The sequence below is a fragment of the Pelecanus crispus genome, chromosome 22 (assembly GCF_030463565.1).
Source record: "Pelecanus crispus isolate bPelCri1 chromosome 22, bPelCri1.pri, whole genome shotgun sequence".
In the NCBI taxonomy this organism is placed as follows: domain Eukaryota; kingdom Metazoa; phylum Chordata; class Aves; order Pelecaniformes; family Pelecanidae; genus Pelecanus; species Pelecanus crispus.
Window position 1 is genome coordinate 4,307,012 of NC_134664.1, and position 21,193 is coordinate 4,328,204.

The 21,193-nt window shown below is 53.7% G+C and overlaps 2 protein-coding genes across 2 annotated transcripts; both read left to right on the top strand.

Moving 5' to 3' along the window:
* The first annotated feature begins 1,096 nt into the window (after positions 1-1,096).
* LOC104030498 (uncharacterized) lies at positions 1,097-3,261 on the top strand. The gene is made up of 3 exons (XM_009482221.2): positions 1,097-1,194; positions 1,732-1,879; positions 2,233-3,261. Exons 2-3 carry the CDS (start codon positions 1,742-1,744, stop codon positions 3,259-3,261), a joined length of 1,167 nt encoding a protein of 388 aa, XP_009480496.1. The 5' UTR covers positions 1,097-1,194; positions 1,732-1,741.
* Positions 3,262-8,399: 5,138 nt separating this feature from the next.
* Positions 8,400-19,650, top strand: TCHH (trichohyalin). The gene is made up of 7 exons (XM_075724620.1): positions 8,400-8,537; positions 9,028-9,971; positions 10,149-10,201; positions 11,465-12,243; positions 14,404-17,423; positions 17,784-18,387; positions 18,631-19,650. Exons 1-7 carry the CDS (start codon positions 8,400-8,402, stop codon positions 19,648-19,650), a joined length of 6,558 nt encoding a protein of 2,185 aa, XP_075580735.1.
* Positions 19,651-21,193: the final 1,543 nt, after the last annotated feature.

Sequence of the window (21,193 nt, forward strand, 5' to 3'; positions counted from 1 at the left end):
TTCCCATATTTATCCCCTCCCAGCCCTTCCCAGTACACCTGCAAGGATTTCATGGAAATGAAGTAGCATTTTCCTGAAAGTGCTTTTTTTAATACAAAACTGGATGTGTTTTATTTTCTGTGCACAAAGCACCTTGTACTTCAAAAGCTATGTGGATTTCTGATATTTTTTCCCAGCCTTTCTTATTCACCATGTATTGGCCAAGGAAAGGACTTGAAAAAATAGAAAGCTATAATGAGGACACCTAAAAGTCTTACTCAAAGTGCCCAGGAAACAACTTTCACAGCACACTGCATTTGGAGCACCTGGGGGGCAATAAGACAATGTAGGGAGATATAAAATTTATTTTCTTGAGCGAACAGCAATAACCACATTTAGGCCTGTGGGGCTCCCAGTTAACCCACTGGGCACTAATATGGTGGCCTCATCCACAGGACACAGGGTTGCATTGGGGACTGGTGCTGGACACAGCAGCAGGAGTTTAAGTCCCTTCCTTGCTGTGTGCCTCAGTTTCCCCTTCTGGTAAATGGGTGACTGCAGCCCACCGTGCCCACAGTGCCCAGCTGCTCGCTGGCTCTGGGGCGCGCTATGTCACCCCTCTGTCCTACTCCAAGTGCCACTTGGTGGCAGTGTTTGAAAAGATTTCTTTGCTCGATGCCTACCTCCCCATCGGGATCCAGGAGAGGGAGTTTCTGGAAGGAATCACATTAATCTTGGCATCACAATATCTTCATTTTTTTCCTTTGTTTTCTTTTCTCTTTATTCACCATGCAAGCACTCCCAGGCAGTCTCCTTCCCTGCGTGTCAGTCACTGGTGATCTCCTTCTCACAAAACACATTTTCAAACACAAGAGTTGTGTTGCTTGGGCATTACCTTAAACTAAATCCTCCAGTGGTAAAAATAGCCTTTTCTGCTAAATTCCTCTGAAGTGTGTCTGCAGGTGGGGCAAGCTTAAGAAGGATCATGCATTAACTCAGGAGAAAAGCATCAGAGGAGAAGTTAATGACAAAGAGACAAATGAAGACAGGGGCATGACAACGTAATTGGGTGAGAGATGTTTCAGATCACCCTGCTGAAGGGGAGTCTCCTCTGGAAGATGCGGGCTGCGATCCTGAACTCTATATAAGACGGCCGAGAGCTGATCTGCACCAGACTGCGCTCCTGAGGCTCAGCACTCCCGCTTCTCACCCAGGTAAGCCTGGACGGACTTTTCACCCTCTCTGACTTTGCTACCAGCAGGAAAGCATGAGCTTCTGGCCATGAGGATGTCCCTGGAGCTGCCACTACTGAACTCTCCTAAAGGAAAGGAAAAAAAAAAAAGAGAGATCAGGAATTACATTATTCCATGTTTCATTAGAGATGACCTCCATTCACAGCTCTGCTCTGCTCCAGAGAAAGCCAAATGGGATTTTTTTCTCGCCTCTTACTGTGTGCCCCATGCCTTTCAGCTCTCACTGTCCCTCACCTCTCCAGCCGTCACCTGCTGGTCCTCACACCCAGTCATCTCTGCAGCTGAGTTTCATTTTTCAGATTTGTTTTCCTGTGAGATCCTTCTTGCTCCCTCTTTCCCTTCCCTTATACAGTTTCATTTTATCTGTGCCCTTCTCTGGCTCTTCTTTCTCTCTCTGCCTGTCCAGTTGTGTTGTTTAAGAGTAACTTATCTGAAAACCAAGCAAACAAACAAAAAAAGCCCCTTTTTGTCTGTGTTTTTCTCACATGCTGCCTCAGTTTTGCAGGGAGATGGCCCAGCTCCAGGAAAACATCAATGGCATCATTGCTGCTTTCTATATGTGCGCCAGAAGCGACGGCCACTGCAGCCCCCTGAGCGGAGAGGAGCTGAGGCAGCTCATTGAGCAGGAGTTTGCGGATGCAATGGAGGTGAGGATCTGGCCCCACAGCTGGCGCCTGCTGCAGGTGTGCCTTCTGGCTGCAGGGCTGGGATCGGGAGTGCGGCGGGGTCCCTAAAGCCATGCACTCCCGTGCAGGTGTACAGGACACCTGGCTCCCTGGGAATGGCACAGGTGCCTTCAAAGACCAGGATCTGCAGGGCAGAGGAGAGGCTGTTCATTCTCCCAATGCCAGCAGCTTGTACAGTTTGGTGCGGGGAGCAACATGAGCAATGGTAGTGGGGGCCATGGGGCTGGATTTCTGCCCTGAGGCTGCTCAAGTGCTCCTAGAGAGATGGTGCAAATGTTTCATGGGCTTTGCCAACACTATTTGTCTCTTTACAGAACCCCCAGGACCCCAAAACCGTCCAGAAGGTGCTGTGCTTCCTGGATGATGACAGCAACTGCAGAGTTGACTTCAGTGAGTTGCTTAGCCTGGTTTTCCGTGTGGCCAAGGCTTGTTACAAGCCACTCCAGCAGCACCAGGCACCAGAATATGGTCAAGAGCCAACAGTGCAAGAGAAGACAGGTGGGGAGCAGCCACCAGGGCCGCGCACGGTGGAGAGGGTCTCCCATAACCAGCAGGTCCCCGAGCAGGGTGTGAACAATCAGGTCCAGGACACTGAGACACTGGACCCAGACAACCTTCAAATCCAGGAGGGTGAGACACGGGAGCAGGACGAGGACACCCATCAAACCCAGGAGGGTGAGACATCAAAGCAGGACCAGGACACCCATCAAACCCATGAGGGTGAGCCACCAGAGCAGGACCAGAACACCCATCAAACCCAAGAGGGTGAGACATCAAAGCAGGACCAGGACACCCAACAGGATGACGGGACTGAAGCACCAGAAGGGCATCCAGAAAGAGGTGAGATCCTGGACACTGCAACCCCAGAGCAGGACAGAAATACCCATAAGGCTGAAGAGACTGAGATACCAAAACAGGACCCAAAAACCCACCAGGCCCAAGAAACTGAGGGGCAAGGACAGGGTTCAAACCATCATCAGAGCCCAGAGACGGAGTCAGCAGAGCAGGACCTGAATTGTCCCTCTGAGACACGAGGAGGAGACCCAAACAAGACAACCCAGATCTGTGAGGCCCCTCAGCAGGACCCCAACCCCAGCAAGACCCAGAAGCTGCTGCCCCCACAGCAGGATGCAAGCCCCCATTGGGATCCCAAGCCCCAGGGAATGTGCCATGACCCAGCTTGCCATCAGCTCCCTGAATCCAAGGTGCTGGAGCAGGAGCACAGTGTGGCAGAAGTTCCGTCTTGTCCGGCACAACAGCACCAAGATGCTCATCACCAAAGACAACCCACTGTAGAGCAACAGCTCCTGCAGTCTCTGTATCAGTGGCCACTACAGCAGTAAAGGCTGAAGCAAGCCCCTGCCTAAGTGAGGCTGTTGCCCCCTGCGAGGAGGTACCTTTTGTCCAGTCCCACTCTGGTTTTTGCTTTTCTATTTGTCATGTCTTGTCCAATTCCTTATTAACCCTGGGCTTCACACCCCTAGTTTGTACTGAGCTATGCATGACTCGAGACCTTCCCTCTCACTCTGTGTTACACTGCCTCTGCCTGTGTAAGCAAAGCAATAAAACCGAAGGCAAAACAGCACGGTGTCCCAGTGTGTTGCTGCAAGCGTGCCCTCAGCCTGGCTCTGAGCAAACAGCCAGGTTGACATGATGTGGTGCAGAGGACCTGAGCGTCCGTCCCTTGCATGACATATGGCCAGATTGCTCCAGGGTGCAGACGGAGGGATGGCTGCAGAGAGGCAGGTGTGTCTTGGGGGTGGATAGCCTAAAGGAGCTGCTACTCAGCTGCCTTTGCAATTTAGCCGAGGTGAATCGATTGCTCCCCACGGGCAGGGATGTGACATCCCTGCAAGAGATATCTTCAGAGGGGGTAGAAGTCTGGATTAATACAACAGCATGACCAACCTGAACAGATTCCTCACAGCATCCATCTGCTCCGGGCATTTTTCATGTCTGCTGTGAAAAGAATAAACAGCTGCTTAACACTGAATGGGAGGGATTTGTCCTATTTAACCTCACTTATTAATAATCTCAGAAGCAAGGGGAATGTGGAGCATGCTATGAAGATCAAAAATCCCTATTAGCTATGGAAGTCTCCAAAGGAAGAAATGGAGATGTATTAAACACAGGAAAAATGATGATTCGGGTACATCCAGTCCCAGCAACAACTGGGAGGCCAGAGATAAAAAGCTGACATGCGAACCATGCACAAACACAGCCAATCTCAAACAGATTCGGTTCAGGCAGTTTGGGGTACCAGGTCCTTGGGCACTTGTCCAGACATGCACATAGGAATGTGGATAACTCTGAGGGCATGAGCAGTCCGGTGAAGTCAGTGGGATTTATTAGGGGGTTCAGACGTGCTGGACCACCAGGCAGGCCCAGGACTCGGCATCCCGCAGGCAGGGTGATGCTCAGCCTGTTTTTCACCATGCTATCTTTCACTTGCAACCTATCAGCAAAATCAGCACATGATAAATGCACCCGCACCTCCTGCTCTGTGGCCGGTGACAAGCAGCACGCAGAGACCTCACTGGAAAATAAAACGTCATTCCTCTGGGACACCCCAGAATTTCACAATTTGCTAAGCGCTGAATCAGAAAAACCAGCATTTCAAAACTATCCCCAGAATGTACATCACAAAAATTATTTGGTTTAAATGTGCTGATGTCAAAATTAAATGTATTAGACGCAAAGCACACCAGTCAGCTCTGCTACTGATAAAACATGTTAGCAAAAATAAGTTCTGACCTACCTCAATGGCAGCTGTGGACATGCAGTGGGACAGTCAAGACTTAAATCTCATCGCCTATCTGTCAAAACCCCATTCCCTCTGACATATTCCTCAAAACATTTCATTTTCCAGATAACTCCATTTTTCTTGTAAAATAGGTCTCAGTTAGAGGTTTGTCCAATAGCTCTTTGCTTCTTATTAGCTCTGCCTTAGGGTCTAAAGTCACCAGACCCAACCACCCCCTGTAGTCTGTCTGTCCATCAGCTGCCACCTTTTGCAGCATCAATAAAAAAAAATTACCTCCCACTTCAGGCAGGCACCAAGCCCTGTTAGGGACATGTTAATTATATGCTCTATTCTGAATAACACTACTTTTGCCATCAGGGGTGCCGTATTTGACATTAAGAGGGGTTTTTTGGTTCATTTTAAGGAAAACATGAAAATAATCCCACCGACACAAATATCTGCTTAAGAGTCCTGCAAGCCTGGGAGGTGTTGGAAGAGAAAAGGTCTTTTGTACACCACACAAGGAGCCCAGTTCCTCTGAGATTAAATGCAATAGAAGTTTGGTCACCCTATATAAACGGTGACAGGGATGGGCACAGAATTGTTTAAGAAGCAGTAGGATGGAGCCCACCCTCTTGGTGGCTTTTAAAAACCTACCCAAGTCCTGTCTTACGAAAGCATCTTTGGGGAAAACATAGACCTTGGAGAAAAGGGGGTTTCAGCGCTGCCAAGAATGTAGTTTGAAACTCATTGCTTTGTCCTGGGAATGGCAGCAAAACACGGGAAAGCAGGCGAGCGGACCCGTGTGCACATGGCCGGAACGCGACGTACCTTTTCCTGCATCAATACCTGAACTCTGCACGGTGGCTCATGCAGCACCCAACCATCCGCAGTGTCCCAGCCCCTGCGGGGGGATTACAGACTGTTACAGGACACCAAGCCGCACTGTAATAGTCTAATTTTAATAATAACTCCAATCTACCATAAAATTACAGTTTCCCAAGGGTATTATTATCCCACAGGTGGGGTATAATTTGCACAAGTATAATTTAATCTTGAAAAAAAGCTAAAAAATGAAGTATGGTTAGTAACAATCCTTTGTACGCACTTGTATGAGTATCCCCAAGGTGTTACCAGCACTAATTAATTAGGCTCCTACACCCAGTATGATCTTACCTTACAGATGGGCCAGATGAGCCACTCACCCAAGGCTGCGTGACAAGTTCATGCTCTGAAGGCTCTCTGCAATGTCTCCGTCATGCCTGTCAAGGCAGCATCCCACCTCCAAAACCGAAAGCAGGGGCCCAGGTGGCACGGCTGGTATCTTCCTTATTTGCTCTGTGTACTGGGAGAGTTTGGGGTGAATAAGGGAATCAGTTGGTCTTTAATTAATTTACTGATAAAAGATTAAAAAAAAAAGAAGATTGTAGAGGTAATTACAGCAAAAACTGCCTAGGGCAACTAGATGAAGATTCAACACGAATCGACCTCTCAGCAGAGAGGTTTCTGCTTTTATTTTTAATTAAAGATCAAGCAAAATTGAAATGAAAGTCATTCATGGAAGACAGTTAATATGAAAAATGTTTTATCGTGACTTCTCTCAGTGAAAAGTCATTGGTTATTGAACAGACATTTTCTTGTACAAAAATTTATTTTGCAAACTTTACCATTTAAAAACGTTGTTTGTGGTTGGGTTTTTTTCCCCAACAAAAACCTGGATAATATAAGAGAAAGACTCCTTAATAAGTTGTTACCAAAAATAAAACACATTTTGCAGCACTCTACAAGGACACTACACGGGCAAGATCTGGAGGATTTGGGGATCTCACTGCTGTGCACCTGCATTTCACCATTTTCATAGCTCTTAGCTCTTCTTCTGTCCTTCTGTGAGCGAAAGCCAGACCCAAACGCCATTGACCTCAGGCCCAAGGTGCCAAAGGAACTGCACAAAAAGCAAACAAAAATAATCGCTGGTATTGTGGTACCAAGATCATGGGCCATACAGATCTCACCCGTCCCCGGTCTGCTCATAGTGAGCTCTGCTACCATCAGCACTTCTGTCCCCATCCACAAAATTTTCATTCTGGTACTATTTTTATGTGTGCGTGTGTGTATTATACATATGTAAATTCATACCTATGTAGACGCACATTTATATAAAAATACACCCCCCCTTAATGCATGTATATGCTTTATAGCTACTCTAGATTTTTTAAAATTTGAAATACAATCAGCCTGTAAAATAACTTTACAGTCTGGATTAGGTGGAACCAGCCAGTGCCTGAATTGCCACATGGCAACTGCTATTTCTGGGTTAAAATGATAGGTAAGGGGATGATAAGTTAAATAACCCGTTTGAGGACGTGAAGGTGCAGCTGGGCTTGGCCAAAGATGAATCAGGACAACGTCCACAAAGGGTGTCTCCTTTCTGTAGCTCCGTCAAGGACCCTATAAAAGCACTCGGGTCCTCCGATCACTCTGCACTGCTTCACAGGAATCCCACTTGATCCCATTGGTGATTTGGGTAAGTCACTCCTTCTGAAATGTGCCCTTTGCTGGGCAAGGACATGTTATTTCTATAGGATTCATGTTCGGTGGCAGCGTCATTCCTGCTGCAGTATTTTTGGAGAGTCTTTAGCATTTATATCCAGTGAAGTGTTGTTTTGGGGTTTTTTTGACACCTGCGTGCTGTCGTCGTGTGTCCATGTGTAGAGGAAGCTTTTCTCAAACAGAAAACGAGAGAGGGAGCCAGGTTTTGTGCCTTACTTTGGTCTGGAGACAGCTCCCAGCCAGAATGAACAGATTGGAGAAATTTGCTGTTTTCTACAGAAATACCAAAAAACAGGATTTTGTATGCAGAAGTGTGCACACGTGTTCATGCATATGTGCACGTTATAGAGGCAGCAAGGCAGACACAGCATAGCTTCCCCGGCTTCAAGCTGAGATCTTAGCACTGATGTACCCGATAACAGGCTTGGGATCCTGGGAGGAGGACGGAAGGAGGTGGCTTTTGAGGTTTCCAGACACAAAGCTCCAACAGGAGCACTGCTTTCTGCCAAGCAGATCTCAGTAAAATTAAATAAGTAGCTCTGGCTAGGTGATCTGACAGTTCCCCTCTGGCCAAAATCTATTTGCCCATGAACTGATGCTGTAAGGAAGGCTTTATCAATTGTTTTGCATTACTACTGGTCACAGGAGCGTCAGCCACAGGGCTTGTTTTAACTCCCTGTAAGCACTCTACCTGTCCGACCCAGGTAGATCTTGTCTCAGGCCATGCCAGAGCTGCATTAGACATCCTCTAAGCTGCTCCAGAGAAGCTGGTGTATCTCAGTGCCAGGCAGAGATAGCAGCATGGGTCCTGGAAACGTAAGTACCAGGTATAGCCCAATGGGGATGGGTTCTTGGGGCATCTCTTGAGTCACCATCCCCAGTCCCCTCCCTGCAATCCATAAATGCAGGCATCCTGCCATCTCCTATCAAATGTCATTCAAATACGTCAGTAGACAAGTTGGAGGACACTCCCCATCCCACTAAAACCCCTAAGCATTTGAATTTCTTCCCAGTGCTCTGGTGAAACAGAGCTCGCCATGGCACAGGAGCGGACACACAGCACATGGCACCCAGCATCCTGTTAACGCATGCAGCCTGACCCCAGCAATTCTCCCTCCTCTCTTCATGCTCATCTCTCATCCTTAGGTCTGCTCCTTTTCTTGCAGGCTTGCTTGAATCTGCAGGAAGATGTCTCGCTTCTTAGACAGCATTTCTACCATCATCACCGTCTTCCACAAACATGCAAAGGAAGATGGAGACTGCTCCAACCTCAGCAGAAGGAAGATGAAAGACTTCATCCAGAGGGAGTTTGCAGATGTCATAGCTGTGAGTGCTGCTGTGAGGGGGAGGGCTCGAGGCCAAGACGGGAGTGCAGGGACTACAAAATCTCCTTCTGGAGAGGGGATGATTCTTACGACAGTGGGATGGGGAGGCTTTCACCAAAGGAGAGCAACAGTTGTGTTCCTTTGCACCAACTGCTTTGACAACTCTTCCAACCCATTTTGTCATGAGCAAATGGGAAAAAGCTGGAGAATGAACCATGGGGAGGTATGGTTTTCTTTCATAGGTAGGAAGGAAATGCATCCAGTAGAGGGATACAGCATATCCAGAGAAGACGACAGCTGGTTAGCTGCAGCAGGGAACGACCAGGAAAACGGAGAACAAAGACATGGAGTTGCTGCTGAGCTATAAAAGTGAAGGTGTGAGACATGGAAGGAGAAAAGATTGCAATTGTCTCTGTCTTTGCATTTCTCTGACAAGGAGCAGGAAAGCTAAAATCCCTTTTTATCTTCTCCTGTGTGTGTTTTCCCTGCAGAAGCCGCATGACCCTCAGACGATTGACAAGATTCTGCAGTTTCTGGAGTGGGATGGTGATGGGGAAATAGATTTCAATGAGTTCCTGCTTTTGGTGTTCAGAGTGGCTAAGGCCTGCTACTGGTACCTGCCGAAGGGACCATGCCTTCTGCAAAGAACAAAGCTGACAACCAGTGGCAAGTCACTCCGAGAGCCTGAAATTAAGAACAGAGAGAGCCAGCTCCAGGAGGAGGAACGACAAACAGACTGTGAACCTGAGCTGCAACGAGACACCAGGGTAAACGAGCTTGAAAGACTGGAGGATACTGGGAGTCATCACCAGCAACGCAACACACAAAGCAGAAATGATGCAAAAAGAAGCAGAGAGCCAGGGGAGCAAATCCCTCAGGTGTATGAAGAACGAAGCCAAGAGCCATGTGACCAACGGAACAGCCAGAGAAGACGTCAGCCACTGGAGCCAGACAGAAGAGATGTACGACTCTGCAAGCGCAGCAGCTTGCAAGCACATGAGCCCAGATCACAGGCAGATGAGAGGAAAAATCAAGAGGGGCCTCAGCCAGAACAACTGGCAGATGTGAGAAGTGGCAGACAGACCTGTGAACCTCAACCACTGCCAAACCGGTGGAACGGCCATAAGCCACATGAGCCAGCACTACCACAATACGATCAAAAAAACCAGCGGCCACAAAAAGCAGACAGAGCAAGTCACAATAAGCCACATAAACCTGAATTACTCATAAAAGAGAGAAGCAGCCACCACCTACGTGAGCTGGAACAAAAAGCAGTGGAACACAGCGGCCACCAGCCATGTGAGCCGGAATACCTGGACTCAAGACACCTACATCAGTCATACATACAGGAACCGCTAGAAATTGACCTCAGCTACTATGAGACCTGTGACCTAAAAAGAGGAATCTATGAACAAGGGAAGAACCAGAAACAGGAGCAAGAATGCATAGAAAATGACACACACACACACCAGGCACAGCGGTTGGAAAAACGGGATGATGAAAGGAGGGAAAAAAACATGCGGGAGAGGAAGATTGATTGCCAAAGGGAGCTGGAGCGCCACAGTCGCCAGGCACGGGACAGGGAAGACCGAGGTGCCACAACCATCCAGAGAGAGGCACGTGAGAGACGTGAGCGTCAGACACGCGAGCCTGAAGACGACGGAAGCAGACAACGTGAGTCCGTGAGGTACGAAAGGACACGAGAGATTGCAGAAGTGGCAGCCGAAGCCGACGTGAAGATCCAGCGCATCTCCCGGGAACCGGAGCCACGTCAGGACGTGGACAGGAGGCACCGTCCCCGTGAGTGTGAAGAACCAGAGGATGAGAGGAGCGTTTGCAAAAGAAGAGAGAGGGAAGAGCCCGTGCGCGAGAGGAAGATTGATCGCCAACGGGAGCTGGAGCTGGATCTGGAGGTCTATGAGCGCCGCAGTTGCCAGGCGCGGGACAGGGAAGACCGAGGTGCCACAACCATCCAGAGAGAGGCACGTGAGAGACGTGAGTGTCGGATACGCGAGCCCGAAGATGACGGAAGCAGACAACGTGAGTCCGTGAGGTACGAAAGGACACGAGAGATTGCAGAAGTGGCAGCCGAAGCCGACGTGAAGATCCAGCGCATCTCCCGGGAACCGGAGCCACGTCAGGACGTGGACAGGAGGGACCGTCCCCGTGAGTGTGAAGAACCAGAGGATGAGAGGAGCGTTTGCAAAAGAAGAGAGAGGGAAGAGCCCGTGCGTGAGAGGAAGACTGATCGCCAACGGGAGCTGGAGCTGGAGGTCTATGAACGCCGCAGTCGCCAGGCGCGGGACAGGGAAGACCGAGGTGCCACAACCATCCAGAGAGAGGCACGTGAGAGACGTGAGCGTCAGACACGCGAGCCCGAAGACGACGGAAGCAGACAACGTGAGTCCGTGAGGTACGAAAGGACACGAGAGATTGCAGAAGTGGCAGCCGAAGCCGACGTAAAGATCCAGCGCATCTCCCGGGAACCGGAGCCACGTCAGGACGTGGACAGGAGGCACCGTCCCCGTGAGTGTGAAGAACCAGAGGATGAGAGGAGCGTTTGCAAAAGAAGAGAGAGGGAAGAGCCCGTGCGCGAGAGGAAGATTGATCGCCAACGGGAGCTGGAGGTCTATGAGCGCCGCAGTCGCCAGGCGCGGGACAGGGAAGACCGAGGTGCCACAACCATCCAGAGAGAGGCACGTGAGAGACGTGAGCGTCAGACACGCGAGCCCGAAGACGACGGAAGCAGACAACGTGAGTCCGTGAGGTACGAAAGGACACGAGAGATTGCAGAAGTGGCAGCCGAAGCCGACGTGAAGATCCAGCGCATCTCCCGGGAACCGGAGCCACGTCAGGACGTGGACAGGAGGCACCGTCCCCGTGAGTGTGAAGAACCAGAGGATGAGAGGAGCGTTTGCAAAAGAAGAGAGAGGGAAGAGCCCGTGCGCGAGAGGAAGACTGATCGCCAACGGGAGCTGGAGCTGGAGGTCTATGAGCGCCGCAGTCGCCAGGCGCGGGACAGGGAAGACCGAGGTGCCACAACCATCCAGAGAGAGGCACGTGAGAGACGTGAGCTTCAGACACGCGAGCCCGAAGACGACGGAAGCAGACAACGTGAGTCCGTGAGGTACGAAAGGACACGAGAGATTGCAGAAGTGGCAGCCGAAGCCGACGTGAAGATCCAGCGCATCTCCCGGGAACCGGAGCCACGTCAGGATGTGCACAGGAGGGACCGTCCCCGTGAGTGTGAAGAACCAGAGGATGAGAGGAGCGTTTGCAAAAGAAGAGAGAGGGAAGAGCCAGTGCGCGAGAGGAAGATTGATCGCCAACGGGAGCTGGAGCTGGAGGTCTATGAGCGCCGCAGTCGCCAGGCGCGGGACAGGGAAGACCGAGGTGCCACAACCATCCAGAGAGAGGCACGTGAGAGACGTGAGCGTCAGACACGCGAGCCCGAAGACGACGGAAGCAGACAACGTGAGTCCGTGAGGTACGAAAGGACGCGAGAGATTGCAGAAGTGGCAGCCGAAGCCGACGTGAAGATCCAGCGCATCTCCCGGGAACGGGAGCCATGTCAGGACGTGGACAGGAGGGACCGTCCCCGTGAGTGTGAAGAACCAGAGGATGAGAGGAGCGTTTGCAAAAGAAGAGAGAGGGAAGAGCCCGTGCGCGAGAGGAAGATTGATCGCCAACGGGAGCTGGAGCTGGAGGTCTATGAGCACCGCAGTCGCCAGGCGCGGGACAGGGAAGACCGAGGTGCCACAACCATCCAGAGAGAGGCACGTGAGAGACGTGAGCGTCAGACACGCGAGCCCGAAGACGACGGAAGCAGACAACGTGAGTCCGTGAGGTACGAAAGGACACGAGAGATTGCAGAAGTGGCAGCCGAAGCCGACGTGAAGATCCAGCGCATCTCCCGGGAACCGGAGCCACGTCAGGATGTGCACAGGAGGGACCGTCCCCGTGAGTGTGAAGAACCAGAGGATGAGAGGAGCGTTTGCAAAAGAAGAGAGAGGGAAGAGCCCGTGCGCGAGAGGAAGATTGATCGCCAACGGGAGCTGGAAGAGGAGGTCTATGAGCGCCGCAGTCACCAGGCGCAGGACAGGGAAGACCGAGGTGCCACAACCATCCAGAGAGAGGCACGTGAGAGACGTGAGCGTCAGACACGCGAGCCCGAAGACGACGGAAGCAGACAACGTGAGTCCGTGAGGTACGAAAGGACACGAGAGATTGCAGAAGTGGCAGCCGAAGCCGACGTGAAGATCCAGCGCATCTCCCGGGAACCGGAGCCACGTCAGGACGTGGACAGGAGGCACCGTCCCCGTGAGTGTGAAGAACCAGAGGATGAGTGGAGCGTTTTCAAAAGAAGAGAGAGGGAAGAGCCCGTGCGCGAGAGGAAGATTGATCGCCAACGGGAGCTGGAGCTGGAGGTCTATGAGCGCCGCAGTCGCCAGGCGCGGGACAGGGAAGACCGAGGTGCCACAACCATCCAGAGAGAGGCACGTGAGAGACGTGAGCGTCAGACACGCGAGCCCGAAGACGACGGAAGCAGACAATGTGAGTCCGTGAGGTACGAAAGGACACAAGAGATTGCAGAAGTGGCAGCCGAAGCCGACGTGAAGATCCAGCACATCTCCCGGGAACCGGAGCCACGTCAGGACGTGGACAGGAGGCACCGTCCCCGTGAGTGTGAAGAACCAGAGGATGAGAGGAGCGTTTGCAAAAGAAGAGAGAGGGAAGAGCCCGTGCGCGAGAGGAAGATTGATCGCCAACGGGAGCTGGAGCTGGAGGTCTATGAGCGCCGCAGTCGCCAGGCGCGGGACAGGGAAGACCGAGGTGCCACAACCATCCAGAGAGAGGCACGTGAGAGACGTGAGCGTCAGACACGCGAGCCCGAAGACGACGGAAGCAGACAACGTGAGTCCGTGAGGTATGAAAGGACACAAGAGATTGCAGAAGTGGCAGCCGAAGCCGACGTGAAGATCCAGCGCATCTCCCGGGAACCGGAGCCACGTCAGGACGTGGACAGGAGGGACCGTCCCCGTGAGTGTGAAGAACCAGAGGATGAGAGGAGCGTTTGCAAAAGAAGAGAGAGGGAAGAGCCCGTGCGCGAGAGGAAGATTGATCACCAACGGGAGCTGGAAGAGGAGGTCTATGAGCGCCGCAGTCGCCAGGCGCAGGACAGGGAAGACCGAGGTGCCACAACCATCCAGAGAGGGGCACGTGAGATACGTGAGCGTCAGACACGCGAGCCCGAAGACGACGGAAGCAGACAACGTGAGTCCGTGAGGTACGAAAGGACACGAGAGATTGCAGAAGTGGCAGCCGAAGCCGACGTGAAGATCCAGCGCATCTCCCGGGAACCGGAGCCACGTCAGGATGTGGACAGGAGGCACCGTCCCCGTGAGTGTGAAGAACCAGAGGATGAGAGGAGCGTTTGCAAAAGAAGAGAGAGGGAAGAGCCCGTGCACGAGAGGAAGATTGATCGCCAACGGGAGCTGGAGCTGGAGATCTATGAGCGCCGCAGTCGCCAGGCGCAGGACAGGGAAGACCGAGGTGCCACAACCATCCAGAGAGAGGCACGTGAGAGACGTGAGTGTCAGATACGCGAGCCCGAAGACGACAGAAGCAGACAACGTGAGTCCGTGAGGTACGAAAGGACACGAGAGATTGCAGAAGTGGCAGCCGAAGCCGACGTGAAGATCCAGCGCATCTCCCGGGAACGGGAGCCATGTCAGGACGTGGGCAGGAGGGACCGTCCCCGTGAGTGTGAAGAACCAGAGGATGAGAGGAGCGTTTGCAAAAGAAGAGAGAGGGAAGAGCCAGTGCGCGAGAGGAAGATTGATCGCCAACGGGAGCTGGAGCTGGAGGTCTATGAGCGCCGCAGTCACCAGGCGCGGGACAGGGAAGACCGAGGTGCCACAACCATCCAGAGAGAGGCACGTGAGAGACGTGAGCGTCAGACACGCGAGCCCGAAGACGACGGAAGCAGACAACGTGAGTCCGTGAGGTACGAAAGGACACGAGAGATTGCAGAAGTGGCAGCCGAAGCCGACGTGAAGATCCAGCGCATCTCCCGGGAACCGGAGCCACGTCAGGACGTGGACAGGAGGCACCGTCCCCGTGAGTGTGAAGAACCAGAGGATGAGAGGAGCGTTTGCAAAAGAAGAGAGAGGGAAGAGCCCGTGCGCGAGAGGAAGATTGATCGCCAACGGGAGCTGGAAGAGGAGGTCTATGAGCGCCGCAGTCACCAGGCGCGGGACAGGGAAGACCGAGGTGCCACAACCATCCAGAGAGAGGCACGTGAGAGACGTGAGCGTCAGACACGCGAGCCCGAAGACGACGGAAGCAGACAACGTGAGTCCGTGAGGTACGAAAGGACACGAGAGATTGCAGAAGTGGCAGCCGAAGCCGACGTGAAGATCCAGCGCATCTCCCGGGAACCGGAGCCACGTCAGGACGTGGACAGGAGGCACCGTCCCCGTGAGTGTGAAGAACCAGAGGATGAGAGGAGCGTTTGCAAAAGAAGAGAGAGGGAAGAGCCCGTGCGCGAGAGGAAGATTGATCGCCAACGGGAGCTGGAGCTGGAGATCTATGAGCGCCGCAGTCGCCAGGCGCGGGACAGGGAAGACCGAGGTGCCACAACCATCCAGAGAGAGGCACGTGAGAGACGTGAGCGTCAGACACGCGAGCCCGAAGACGACGGAAGCAGACAATGTGAGTCCGTGAGGTACGAAAGGACACAAGAGATTGCAGAAGTGGCAGCCGAAGCCGACGTGAAGATCCAGCGCATCTCCCGGGAACGGGAGCCACGTCAGGACGTGCACAGGAGGGACCGTCCCCGTGAGTGTGAAGAACCAGAGGATGAGAGGAGCGTTTGCAAAAGAAGAGAGAGGGAAGAGCCCGTGCGCGAGAGGAAGATTGATCGCCAACGGGAGCTGGAGCTGGAGGTCTATGAGCGCCGCAGTCACCAGGCGCGGGACAGGGAAGACCGAGGTGCCACAACCATCCAGAGAGAGGCACGTGAGAGACGTGAGCGTCAGACACGCGAGCCCGAAGACGACGGAAGCAGACAACGTGAGTCCGTGAGGTACGAAAGGACACAAGAGATTGCAGAAGTGGCAGCCGAAGCCGACGTGAAGATCCAGCGCATCTCCCGGGAACCGGAGCCACGTCAGGACGTGGACAGGAGGGACCGTCCCCGTGAGTGTGAAGAACCAGAGGATGAGAGGAGCGTTTGCAAAAGAAGAGAGAGGGAAGAGCCCGTGCGCGAGAGGAAGATTGATCGCCAACGGGAGCTGGAAGAGGAGGTCTATGAGCGCCGCAGTCGCCAGGCGCAGGACAGGGAAGACCGAGGTGCCACAACCATCCAGAGAGGGGCACGTGAGATACGTGAGCGTCAGACACGCGAGCCCGAAGACGACGGAAGCAGACAACGTGAGTCCGTGAGGTACGAAAGGACACGAGAGATTGCAGAAGTGGCAGCCGAAGCCGACGTGAAGATCCAGCGCATCTCCCGGGAACCGGAGCCACGTCAGGATGTGGACAGGAGGCACCGTCCCCGTGAGTGTGAAGAACCAGAGGATGAGAGGAGCATTTGCAAAAGAAGAGAGAGGGAAGAGCCCGTGCGCGAGAGGAAGATTGATCGCCAACGGGAGCTGGAGCTGGAGATCTATGAGCGCCGCAGTCGCCAGGCGCAGGACAGGGAAGACCGAGGTGCCACAACCATCCAGAGCGAGGCACGTGAGAGACGTGAGTGTCAGACACGCGAGCCCGAAGACGACGGAAGCAGACAATGTGAGTCCGTGAGGTACGAAAGGACACGAGAGATTGCAGAAGTGGCAGCCGAAGCTGACGTGAAGATCCAGCGCATCTCCCGGGAACAGGAGCCACGTCAGGACGTGGACAGGAGGGACCGTCCCCGTGAGTGTGAAGAACCAGAGGATGAGAGGAGCGTTTGCAAAAGAAGAGAGAGGGAAGAGCCCGTGCGCGAGAGGAAGATTGATCGCCAACGGGAGCTGGAAGAGGAGGTCTATGAGCGCCGCAGTCGCCAGGCGCAGGACAGGGAAGACCGAGGTGCCACAACCATCCAGAGAGAGGCACGTGAGAGACGTGAGCGTCAGACACGCGAGCCCGAAGATGACGGAAGCAGACAACGTGAGTCCGTGAGGTACGAAAGGACACGAGAGATTGCAGAAGTGGCAGCCGAAGCCGACGTGAAGATCCAGCGCATCTCCCGGGAACCGGAGCCACGTCAGGATGTGGACAGGAGGCACCGTCCCCGTGAGTGTGAAGAACCAGAGGATGAGAGGAGCGTTTGCAAAAGAAGAGAGAGGGAAGAGCCAGTGCGCGAGAGGAAGATTTATCGCCAACGGGAGCTGGAGCTGGAGGTCTATGAGCGCCGCAGTCACCAGGCACTGGACAGGGAAGACCGAGGTGCCACAACCATCCAGAGAGAGGCACGTGAGAGACGTGAGCGTCAGACACGCGAGCCCGAAGACGACGGAAGCAGACAACGTGAGTCCGTGAGGTACGAAAGGACACGAGAGATTGCAGAAGTGGCAGCCGAAGCCGACGTGAAGATCCAGCGCATCTCCCGGGAACCGGAGCCACGTCAGGACGTGGACAGGAGGGACCGTCCCCGTGAGTGTGAAGAACCAGAGGATGAGAGGAGCGTTTGCAAAAGAAGAGAGAGGGAAGAGCCCGTGCGCGAGAGGAAGATTGATCGCCAACGGGAGCTGGAGCTGGAGGTCTATGAGCGCCGCAGTTGCCAGGCGCGGGACAGGGAAGACCGAGGTGCCACAACCATCCAGAGAGAGGCACGTGAGAGACGTGAGCGTCAGACACGCGAGCCCGAAGACGACGGAAGCAGACAACGTGAGTCCGTGAGGTACGAAAGGACACGAGAGATTGCAGAAGTGGCAGCCGAAGCCGACGTGAAGATCCAGCGCATCTCCCGGGAACCGGAGCCACGTCAGGACGTGGACAGGAGGCACCGTCCCCGTGAGTGTGAAGAACCAGAGGATGAGAGGAGCGTTTGCAAAAGAAGAGAGAGGGAAGAGCCCGTGCGCGAGAGGAAGATTGATCGCCAACGGGAGCTGGAAGAGGAGGTCTATGAGCGCCGCAGTCACCAGGCGCAGGACAGGGAAGACCGAGGTGCCACAACCATCCAGAGAGGGGCACGTGAGATACGTGAGCGTCAGACACGCGAGCCCGAAGACGACGGAAGCAGACAACGTGAGTCCGTGAGGTACGAAAGGACACGAGAGATTGCAGAAGTGGCAGCCGAAGCCGACGTGAAGATCCAGCGCATCTCCCGGGAACCGGAGCCACGTCAGGACGTGGACAGGAGGCACCGTCCCCGTGAGTGTGAAGAACCAGAGGATGAGAGGAGCGTTTGCAAAAGAAGAGAGAGGGAAGAGCCCGTGCGCGAGAGGAAGATTGATCACCAACGGGAGCTGGAGCTGGAGGTCTATGAGCGCCGCAGTCGCCAGGCGCGGGACAGGGAAGACCGAGGTGCCACAACCATCCAGAGAGAGGCACGTGAGAGACGTGAGCGTCAGACACGCGAGCCCGAAGTCGACGGAAGCAGACAACGTGAGTCCGTGAGGTACGAAAGGACACGAGAGATTGCAGAAGTGGCAGCCGAAGCCGACGTGAAGATCCAGCGCATCTCCTGGGAACCGGAGCCACGTCAGGACGTGGACAGGAGGGACCGTCCCCGTGAGTGTGAAGAACCAGAGGATGAGAGGAGCGTTTGCAAAAGAAGAGAGAGGGAAGAGCCCGTGCGCGAGAGGAAGATTGATCGCCAACGGGAGCTGGAGCTGGAGATCTATGAGCGCCGCAGTCGCCAGGTGCAGAACAGGGAAGACCGAGGTGACATTAGGTCCCACAGGGAGACACGTGAGGGATGCAGTCTTCAGATACTTGAAGAAGAACAGGAAAGAGATATTCTGCACCGCCGTCAGGGAAATGAATTAAAGCATGAGCCGTATGAAAGCACCCCCTGTGAGCCCTCAGAATACCAAGAACAGAGGAACCACAGACTTTTACATGAAGATGAAGGGCGTGAACCAAACATGTGCCGGACACATGAGGATGAAGGACCAAAGCATGAGAGGAGCCTCTACCAAATCGTGGAGGTGGATAACCGAGACCTCTGCCCCCCTGGAGAGCAGGCATCTGTCACTGACATGAGGGTACGTTACATCCCTGGTGAGCCCGATGTACAGCCAGAGGTGCAGGTCCTCCCTCAGTCCTGCGATCCTCAGACCATTGCGTACTTGATCCACGTGATCCAGAATTTGAACGATCCTGAAGCTACCACGTACGAGATTGTCTGCCAGCAGCCTCACAACGTGGGGCAGCCTATTTACGTGAAAAAGTGCTACGTGTCACCCCAGCCACCAGCAGTCCCATGTGACAGGAGCAGCCACCCAGAGCCACGACCACAAAGGGATGAGCGAGAAAAAGGGGAGCCCGAACCGCCACGGCAGGAGGGCACACCAGCTTCCAGCTCCCAGGATCTCGAGCCACAGGAGAGGTCTGAAACAGGGGTGAAGGAAGGAGTTCACCAGGCTTCTGCCTCTGAGCTGGATGGTGTTAGGGGTGACCCTTGTCAGGCAAAGACCAAGGAGGACGGGAGGCACAGCCAGCACCCCAAGATTCCCGACGCAGAAGAGAAGGAGCATCAGCCCCAGGGAGATGGATCAAAAGCTGCCAGGAAGCAGGTCCCATGGGAAACCAAATCCAGCTGCCAGGTGAGGGAGCATGAGGACAGGGAGGCCAAGAGCTGCCCACCTCTGCCCCAGGCTCCGGAGCCACGGGAAGCTTGCAAGACAGGCCAGCGAGCCGCTGAAGAGAGCCATCCCCAGCCACCCCAGAGAGATGAAGCGAGCCGCTGCCATGAGGATGCAGAGCTTCCCCCGCCAGAGAAGAGCTGCCAGCCACAGCAGGAGGAGAACAGCAAGAGCAGCTCCCGGCAAGTGAGCGATGCCCAGCCTCAACGGGAGGAGGAACCACGCCTTTGCACTAAGCAGAGCCAGGGTCCCCCTGGCCCCCCGGTCTCACAGGAGGCACCGAGCCATGCTGCTGGGGATAAAGCCAAGGCATCTTGAGGGCAAGTGCCTCCCCAGAGCTGGTGGGGCTTCTCTGAGTCTCTTTAAGGATCACTTCTGCTCTCTGCTTTCAGCTTAGGATGTTACCGTATGGTGGCACAGAAGTGTTCGACACAAAAGGGTTAATGGGGTGCTCTGTGAGGGTGTCAAGTGGGTTTGGGGTTTTTCCATCTAACAAATCCTCAGCAGCTAGGTAAGCAGAGAGTTACCCCAGGATCTGCAGCTTATACCTTCCTGCATTATGTCTATCCCCCTTAATGCAGCATTTAGTCACTTTTCTGCTCTAATTGGATTCCTTGGGTCTCTCTGTCCTTCATGTCCCTGTCATCTCTTCTACCCTGTGGCATGACTGTTCTGCAGCTCACTGCACTCACGTCTCCCTAGTCCCGTGACTGGCTCTCCTGTTAGTTTCTGCTGTGCAATGCAAAAATTACATAAAAATCCCAGTAGCTCAATCATACTCATTCGGGAGCCTGAAAATCCTCGAGGCTGGGAAAAAAAAAACCCACTTTTGTAGACTCAATGCTTTTCATTACACCTTTCTGCTCCCCTAACAGCTGAGCAGAATCCCACCTTCAGCCTCACAGAAGCTTTGAAGCAGCCGAGTTATGCTGTGGTTACTGCAGGGTAATGGTGGTGGGTGGGGGGGTCTCTTTCTTCTTCACACTCATGTATTGCATGAAAAATCAGAATAAATAGCTGATGACTGCACAGACTGCTGCCATCCTTCATCCTTGCACCTAATTTCTACAAGGGCCTCAGCCTGGTAGGAGGGTGTCCCAGTTCAGATTGCACATTCCACCTAATCCCAGGCACTTAATCCAGACAGGGGCTGCTGAAAACCCCACCAAATCCCCCCTACTACATGTCTAAAACCTCTAAAACCCTGGCCCTCACTACAGGTCTGCATGATTTCAGGGGTACCCACCGCAGCCTGCACGTGCTGTGATCTGACACCCACATGGGGACATGCGGATGTGCCTGTGTGCTACAGGGAGAGCCAACCAGCAGTGGCTTTGCTTGCTAAGAGCCATCCAGACGCACATTTTCCCTGCCACATGCATCCATCTGCCTTTTTCCCTGGGCTGTCCCATACCTGGGACCGCTCCTGGATCCTAGGGCAGGAGAGAGGCGGCAGCATGGAAAACGCACCAGGTCTCACACATGGTGCATGAGGCTGGAGATGGAGACATCCGTGACCCTCCCTGAGGAAAACCAGATTTTATTCACTTTTCTTTCCCTTGAGCAATAGAGAACAAATTCCCTCAGCAGCAGATGGTGCTGCAACGTTGCAGGAAGACAGAGAAGCGAGGACAACCCCAGCACCATCTGTGTCTTGCTCTTAAATGCAACCAGAGCCCGCTGGCTGGTAACTGGGCTGGCCAGGAGGAACAAGGGCGTCTCAGGTCCACACAGCCTGATGCAGCCTCAGGGGCAGCGCCCAGGGCTCCTCGCTCACGCAGCCACGGCCACCACCCTGTGATGGTTTGAACCCGGTGCCAGAGGCACTCAGGAGCGTCTGTCCCAGCCCGGGGCAGGTGGA